The 8,266-nt window shown below is 40.6% G+C and overlaps 2 protein-coding genes across 2 annotated transcripts in view; one reads left to right on the top strand and one right to left on the bottom strand.

The window, feature by feature from the left end:
• Window positions 1-4,965, bottom strand: part of LOC119907751 (C-type lectin domain family 4 member E-like) — an 8,510-nt gene extending 3,545 nt beyond the window's left edge. Inside the window, exon 1 of the mRNA XM_038725434.1 lies at window positions 4,956-4,965. Within this exon, the coding sequence (XP_038581362.1) occupies window positions 4,956-4,965 (10 nt within the window). The remainder of the gene's footprint in view (window positions 1-4,955) is intronic.
• Window positions 4,966-6,205: 1,240 nt separating this feature from the next.
• Window positions 6,206-8,250, top strand: LOC119907494 (C-type lectin domain family 4 member E-like; the record flags this gene model as incomplete). The annotated part of the gene is given in 6 exon segments (XM_038725257.1): window positions 6,206-6,283; window positions 6,675-6,746; window positions 6,996-7,141; window positions 7,240-7,273; window positions 7,276-7,363; window positions 7,455-8,250. Coding segments are annotated over 6 exon segments (590 nt in total), but the record flags the coding sequence as incomplete, so codon positions are not given.
• Window positions 8,251-8,266: the final 16 nt, after the last annotated feature.

Genomic DNA, 8,266 nt, shown 5'->3' with positions numbered 1-8,266 from the left:
TTGCGGTAAGCGTGTCGACTCATTTCCGTTCCGGTGCTTGTGTGTTGGTACCGTGTTGTGCTGCTCTCGCTAAATAACAGTTACATTTGTTTGATTACAGCGGCCAACTGTTCGCTAAACACTTATTCTTTACAGTAATTTTGCCTAAGCACTCACAGTTCTTTCCATCTTTTAGTGACTGCTGTTCAATCTCATAGTTGTTCTAAAGTTTTGGTAACTGACGCTACAGTACTTTAGCTTAGCCGTTAGCGACTTTAGCTTAGCAGCTAGCGATGGCTTCTCCTTCTCCCTCTCTCTCTCCTACTTTCTCCTGCTCGGTGTGTCAGATGTTCAGTTACTCCTCTGCCTCCTTTAGCGGTAATGGTACGTGTTATAGGTGTAGTTTATTTATAGACATGGAGGCGAGGCTCAGTGATTAGAAGTCCGGCTCCGCACCTGGTAGATCAGTCTTTAGCTACTGTAGCTAGCCAGTCCCCGGTAGTCGGTGCGGAACGGCCTGAGTTAGCCTCTGGTAGCCGTCCCCGGCATCCCCTGTGCAGCCAGGAAAGGGGGGCTGGGTGACTGTCCGAAGGAGGAATAGTAAGCATTCAAAGTCCACGGGGCATCATCAACCTGTTCACGTTTCTAACAGATTTTCCCCACTCAGCGACACACCCGCTGAGAAACCAACTCTGATCATTGGCAGCTCCATTTTGAGAAACGTGAATTTAGCGAAGCCAGCGGCCATAGTTAAGTGCATCCCTGGGGCCAGAGCGGGCGACATTGAGTCTTATTTGAAACTGCTGGCTAAGGATAAACGTAAATACAGTAAGATTGTTATTCACGTCGGCGGTAATGACTCCCGGTTACGCCAATCGGAGGTCACTAAGATTAATGTTGAGTCGGTGTGTACATATGCAAAAACAATGTCGGACACCGTAGTTTTCTCTGGACCCCTGCCAAATCTGACCAGTGATGACATGTATAGCCGCATGTCGTCATTCCGCCGCTGGTTGTCGAGGTGGTGTCCAGCAAACGATGTGGGCTTTGTTGATCATTGGCAGACTTTCTGGGGAAGACCTGGTCTGATCCGGAGAGACGGCATCCATCCCACTTGGGAAGGAGCAGCTCTCATTTCTAGAAATCTGGCCAAGTTTATTAGTGGACCAAATCCATGACAACCCAGAGTTGAGACCAGGAGGCAGAGTCGCAGTTTAACACACTTCTCTGCCCTTCTTTTTCAGCAGTTACCCACCCAAAACCCTACGCAGAGTCGCAGTCTAACACACTTCTCTGCTCCTCCATTTCAGGAGTTACTTAGTGAAAATCCTATAGTGACGGTGTCTGTCCCCCGACCATCGAAATTATTTAAAAAGGTAAACAGAAGAGGAGCTGTGCATAAAAACCTCATAAAAATTAAAACCACAAGAGCAATAGTGCAAACGAATAGGAGAGTTAAATGTGGACTCTTAAACATCAGATCTCTCTCTTCTAAAGGTGTACTAGTAAATGAACTAATATCAGATTATGATATTGATTTATTTGGTCTTACTGAAACCTGGCTGGGTGATGGAGAATATGTTAGCCTAAATGAATCCACCCCTCCCAGTCATATTAATACTCACATTCCTCGAGGCACAGGCCGAGGAGGTGGAGTTGCAGCTATCTTCGACTCTAGCCTACTAATCAGCTCTAAACCTAAACTAAACTATAACTCATTTGAAAGTCTTGTTCTTAGTCTTTCGCACCCAAGTTGGAAATCACTGCAACCAATTCTTTTTTTATAGTGTACCGAGCACCTGGCCCGTATTCTGAATTCTTATCTGAATTTGCAGAGTTTTTGTCAACTTTAGTCCTTAAAACGGACAAAGTTATTATTGTAGGGGATTTTAATATTCATGTGGATGTTGAGAATGACAGCTTCAGTACTGCGTTTATCTCTTGTTAGATTCCATCGGCTTCTCTCAGAGTGTTCATGAACCGACTCACTGTTTTAACCACACCCTCGACCTTGTTTTGGTGTATGGTATTGAAATTGAACATTTAGTGGTGTTCCCACAGAATCCCTCTTTATCCGACCACTGTTTGATAACTTTTGAGTTTGTATTGCTGAACTACTCGCCATTGGGCAAAAATTTCTATACAAGATGTCTGTCTGATAGTGCTATAGCTAAATTTAAGGATGCGATTCCATCAGCTCTAAATACATTATCTAGTCACAAAGTAACGGAGGACTCCTATGCTAATTTCAGTCCCTCCCAAATCGATCATCTTGTTGATAGTGCTGCAGGCTCGCTGCGAATGACACTCGACTCTGTAGCCCCTCTAAAAAAGAAAATACTAAAACAAAGACGGTTAGCTCCATGGTATAATACTGAAACTCGCAAATTAAAGCAAATATCACGGAAACTTGAGAGGAATTGGCGTTCCACCAAAGTGGAAAATTCTCGTTTAATTTGGCAAGATAGTCTTAAAACTTATAGGAAGGCCCTCCGTAATGCCAGAGCAGCGTACTACTCGTCATTAATAGAGGAAAATAGGAACAACCCCAGGTTTCTTTTCAGCACTGTAGCCAGGCTGACAGAGAGTCACAGCTCTATTGAGCCAAGTATTCCCATAGCTCTCAGTAGTTACGACTTCATGAGCTTCTTTAATGATAAAATTCTAGCTATTAGAGACAAAATTCACCAAGACCTGCCCTCAACTGGCACCGACTTATCTCTTAACTCAGGAACCTTAGAAACAGCTGTAGAACCAGATACATGTTTAGACTGTTTTGCTTCCCTCAATCTTTACCAACTAACTTCAATAATTTCTTCATCTAAACCATCAACCTGCCTCTTAGACCCCATCCCGACTAGGCTGCTTAAAGATGTTTTACCCTTAGTCAGCACCTCTATACTAGATATGATCAATCTATCTTTATCAACAGGCTATGTACCACAGTACTTTAAAGTAGCTGTAATTAAACCTCTTCTGAAAAAGCCCAAACTTGATCCGGATGTTTTAGCCAACTATAGACCTATATCTAACCTTCCATTTCTCTCTAAGGTTCTGGAGAAAGCAGTTGCTAAACAGCTGTGTGACTTTCTACAGAGCAATAGTTTATTTGAGGATTTTCAGTCAGGATTTAGAGCTCATCATAGCACAGAGACAGCACTGGTGAAAATTACTAATGACCTCCTTATTGCATCAGACAAAGGACTTGTCTCTGTACTGGTTTTATTAGATCTTAGTGCTGCATTTGATACCATTGACCATCAGATCCTATTGCAGAGACTGGAATATTTCATTGGCATTAAAGGAACCGCTCTAAGCTGGTTTAAGTCCTATTTATCAGATCGATTTCAGTTTGTACATGTTAACGATGAGTCCTCCATGCACGCCAAAGTTACTCATGGAGTTCCTCAAGGATCTGTCCTTGGACCAATCCTCTTCACTTTATATATGCTTCCTTTAGGCAATATTATCAGGAAACATTCCATAAGCTTTCATTGTTATGCAGATGATACTCAGTTATATCTATCGATCAAGCCAGATGAAACTCATCAGTTAGCTAAACTTCAAATGTGCCTTCAGGATGTTAAAACCTGGATGACCTGTAATTTTCTATGTTAAACTCAGATAAAACTGAAGTTATTGCTCTGGGGCCTAAGCACCTCCGTGACGCATTATCTAAAGATATAGTTTCCCTGGATGGCATCGCCTGGCCTCCAGCACCACTGTGAGGAATCTTGGAGTTATCTTTGATCAGGACATGTCGTTTAAGTCTCACATTAAGCAAATTTCAAGGACCGCCTTTTTTCACCTACGTAATATTGCGAAAATCAGGAACATCCTGTCTAAAAATGATGCAGAAAAACTAGTCCATGCATTTGTTACTTCTAGGCTGGATTACTGCAATTCCTTATTATCAGGCTGCTCGAAAAAGTCCATTAAGACTCTTCAGCTGATCCAGAATGCTGCAGCACGTGTTCTGACAGGAACCAGGAAAAGAGATCACATTTCTCCTGTTTTAGCTTCTTTGCATTGGCTTCCAGTAAAATCCAGAATAGAATTTAAAATCATTCTTCTTACCTACAAAGCTCTTAATGGTCAGGCACCATCTTATCTTAAAGAGCTCATAGTACCTTACTACCCCACCAGAGCACTGCGCTCCCAGAATGCAGGGTTACTTGTGGTTCCTAGAGTCTCCAAAAGTAGACTAGGAGCCAGAGCGTTCAGCTATCAAGCTCCTCTCCTGTGGAACCAGGTTCCAGTTTGGGTTCAGGAGGCAGACACCATCTCCACATTTAAGAGTAGGCTTAAGACTTTCCTCTTTGATAAAGCTTATAGTTAGGGCTGGCTCAGGTGAGTCCTGAACCATCCCTTAGTTATGCTGCTATAGGCCTAGACTGCCGGGGGATTTCCCATGATGCACTGAGCTCCTCTCTCCTCTACTTTCTCTCCCTCTGTATGCAACCTTATCCCATTATTGCATGTTACTAACACAACTTCTCCCCTTTCTGGTAGTCTTGTGCTTTCTCGTCTCTCTCCTCTCCTCCTATCACTTCCTGCAGGTTTTCTGGCTCTGGAGCTGTGGAGTCTGGATCTGTGGCTGCGGGTCACCTGCTGCCCCCGTGTTCCTGCTCGACACCCTCTGCTGCAACGACTATTGTTGCTAGTCTTATTGTTATTATAATCATTAACATTACGATGGTTACCATTAACACTATATAAATATCTGTACCATTTTTCATTTAGTCTATAGCAACATTACCTTCACTGTCTGTACCTCTGTGTGTATATTGTGTAGGCTGCCTCCCTCCCCTCTCTCTCTCCTTACTCTCTCTCTCTCTCTCTCTCTCTCTCTCTCTCTCTCTCTCTCTCTCTCTCTCTCTCTCTCTCTCTCTCTCTCTCTCTCTCTCTCTCTCTCTCTCCTTACATCTCTCTCTCTCTCTCTCTCTCACCCCACCCTCTCACCCACCCCCACCCACCCTGAGCCATGGTTCTGCTCGAGGTTTCTGCCTCTTAAAAGGAAGTTTTTCCTTGCCTCTGTCGCCTAGTGCTGCTCTTGGTGGGAACTGTTGGGCTTCTGTAAATAACATCACAGAGTACGGTCTAGACCTGCTCTTTTATGAAAAGCGCTGTGAGATAACTGTTGTTGTGATTTGGCGCTATATAAATAAAATTGAATTGAATTAATTTTCTTATTGTCAATAAACAAGTTGATTTTGGATGACGTGTCAGGATAACCAGGCTCCTCCTCACTATAAAAGTTTGACTTTCAAAACAATCATAAATTAACACAGCAGCAAAGTCAGACAGACTCACCAAATTTAATGGAACAAAATTGTGTTGTGTCTAAAACACGTAAACATAGGCCATGTTAAATAAAACAGAAAACAGGCAGACACACAGACGTAACCCTGACAGTTAAGATAAATACTAAATTTTAGATCTTCTGTGTGGCCACAGAAATCTACCGTATATTGAAAGGGTGCAGGAAGTGTCCGTCTCTGTGACACATGTATAAAAAGACCTTCATCATAACTTTAACAAGCAAAATATATGTAAATGAGTGAATATTGTTTAACTTATTTTTATGAGTTAGATAAATGATTCATTGGACATTCAGACAACTCATGATTATAGGTTTTTAAAGTAATTATACACATTAAAACTGACAAACTCATCTATTTTATTATATTAATTTAGTTAATACATGTTGTGAGATTTTGAAATGCAAAGTAAAGATGCAAAATTAGTTTCTCTTCATTCCTCAACTAAAGTACACAAGTTAACAGAACTTTCTCACTTTATAATAAAATACCAGATTATCATCTGAATTAATTATTAAAAAGTATAAAGTTAGTGTTTTTAACAATGTGTTAAGAGATTTTACAATAGAAGTTAAATGAAAAAAAGCATCTGGACACTCAAATGTGCACAAAAAAACAACCTTTATAGCTTTGTATCCAGGCTAGATGTTCTTTCCTCTTTTTATTTACAACAGAACAAGTTAAAATTAAGGAATCCACCACAGACCAGTTTTTATTTTGTTCAGTCTGTCATCAGTGGAATCGACCCTTTTAGAAGTGCTGTGAAAAACTAGATGAAATTCAGTGACTTTTGTTATTTTCAGACTTCATCTTAGAAGGTGTTTCTTTCTCTATAATTGTTTATTATTAAGGACTGACTGATTTACCAAAGGATCATTTGACCTGTTCTTATGTTTTTCAATCAGTTTTCGCTAACATCCAAACCAAGAAAAGTTTCCAGACACTGAGAGACGAGCATGAAGCTCTAAAAAGAAATCTCACAGGTAAGCCAGTCACGATTTGAAACTCTCTTTGTCTTCAGTCTACAAGTTACAAGTCTACTGTCAGTTAAATTACAACACTGCAGGGTCACTTTAAAATGTGACAAGGTTTGTTGTTGAATGACTGATCTCTGATAATGATCTGTTTTCAAGTTATCTTGCGTTTTTTTGTTTTCCCACTTTAACTAGAATGTGAAAGGTTTGTGTTATGTCTCCGTTCAGGTTCAGAAAAAAGATTTATTTTGTGGTTTGCAGCTCAGATTCTACAGTCATCTGCCTTGCTAACTTGTAAATGTGAATAAGAATAATAGTGATTGTTTCAGCTGCTCTCAGATTAAAACTCATAAACTTGCAAGCTTTAACCCTTGAAGCTTTTAATACTCTTTAATAACAGAGAGACGCTGTAATGTAAAACCATGCAACACGGTGCAGCAAACATGCCCACAACCTCCTGCAATAAAAATAAGTAAGTGATGGAGTTTTCCTTTCAAACTGGTTTTTGTCCTCTGATGATAATTAAAGAAAAACTGGTGGAATGACAGATACAAAAAGTTAAATTGGTAGTATTATACTATAACTGGTGTAGAAAACTGTTGCCTCTCTCTGATTGTCTCAGCTACTCGCAGATTCAAAGCTCCTGCTGCTTATTAATCACACAAATATAAACAGTGATTTGTTGCACCTGACTGAAGTCGTTGCTGTGATATCTTCAAAGATGAAGCGATATGTGAAGAAGGCTGGGAGCAACATGGAGGAAAGTGCTATTATTTCTCCAACAATAGTTCACCCTGGGAAAATAGCAGAGAGGATTGTCGACAACAAGGAGGAGACCTGGTTAAGATAGACAGCAGAGAGGAGCAGGTATAACACACTGCTGCAGGTTCATGTAGCTTTCTGCATTCGTTCACGATATCTGTGTGAAAAGTTACATGTTGTACTTTCATCAACTTTCCGTCCAGACATTCCTGGAGCTGAAAGTGAGAGAAAAAATGAACTATTTGAGGACAGGTTCTGGATTGGACTGACAGACTCAAAGGAAGAGGGCACATGGTTGTGGGTGGACGGCTCTCCACTGTACACAAGGTTTCACTGTTGTAAAACACATTTTTGTCCATTTCCAATATCAAAGTTACCTGTTTTGTTGAATCAGTTCTTTCTGTTCTCACCCTCTCAGTTCATCTTTTTGGAGCGGTGTTGAGCCAGACAACTGGACAGAGGAAGATCCTGATGGGGAGGACTGTGCGAGGATGGGGGAGACAGCAAGACATCTTTGGTGTTGGTTTGATAAATCCTGCAAAGTGCCTCACAGACGAATTTGTGAGAAACAAGCAGAAACTGGGAACTAATGTCTGAAATGTAGTTCAGTTTAGGTCTCACTCAGCCTGTTAAACAATCTCAGAACAGGATACAGAATGTGGAGCAGTGGAGCAATGTTAAAGAAAACAAAACTGAACAATAAACATAGTTCAAAGACCATGCTGTTTCTTGAATGTTCTCAATAATTATGGAGAAGATAATATGTAAAAGGTAACAAGTGTTGGAGGGAATATTCAGATCCTTCATTATGTACCAATACACTGTTCCAAGTGTAGCTACAACTTCAGTTCAAGCAAACGCTACGTGCTTAATAGTTTTAGTGCTTTACCTTGCTGTGAGACAGCCATGTCTTGTGTTGAGAAAATGTAGTTCCAAAGGAAATGGTGGTCTGAAGGTAAAACAGCACAATGCTACACCAACAAAACTACAAAATAGCTTTTGTACTATAGAAAGTGTCTATAGGAAGAGGAAGGTGAAATTTGTTTTAGTAAAACCCCTCAAACATTAACTGACCACAAGGGGCAGCATCTCTACATTTGACCTTAAATACAGACAAAACCAGTCAAAATGAACCCCAGAGGACACAAAAAACCTTAATGAACCATCATGTTGTTTAAGAGGATTCATATTAATAAGACTCCTCTGTTCACGTCAGTGTCAAAAGTTGTT

Source organism: Micropterus salmoides, unplaced genomic scaffold (assembly GCF_014851395.1).
Source record: "Micropterus salmoides isolate LMB-PRFRI ecotype aquatic unplaced genomic scaffold, ASM1485139v1 Ms_hic_scaffold_17, whole genome shotgun sequence".
Taxonomy (NCBI): Eukaryota; Metazoa; Chordata; class Actinopteri; order Centrarchiformes; family Centrarchidae; genus Micropterus; species Micropterus salmoides.
Note: the sequence above shows the minus strand (reverse complement) of the source record. Positions and strands in the feature narration are given on the sequence as shown.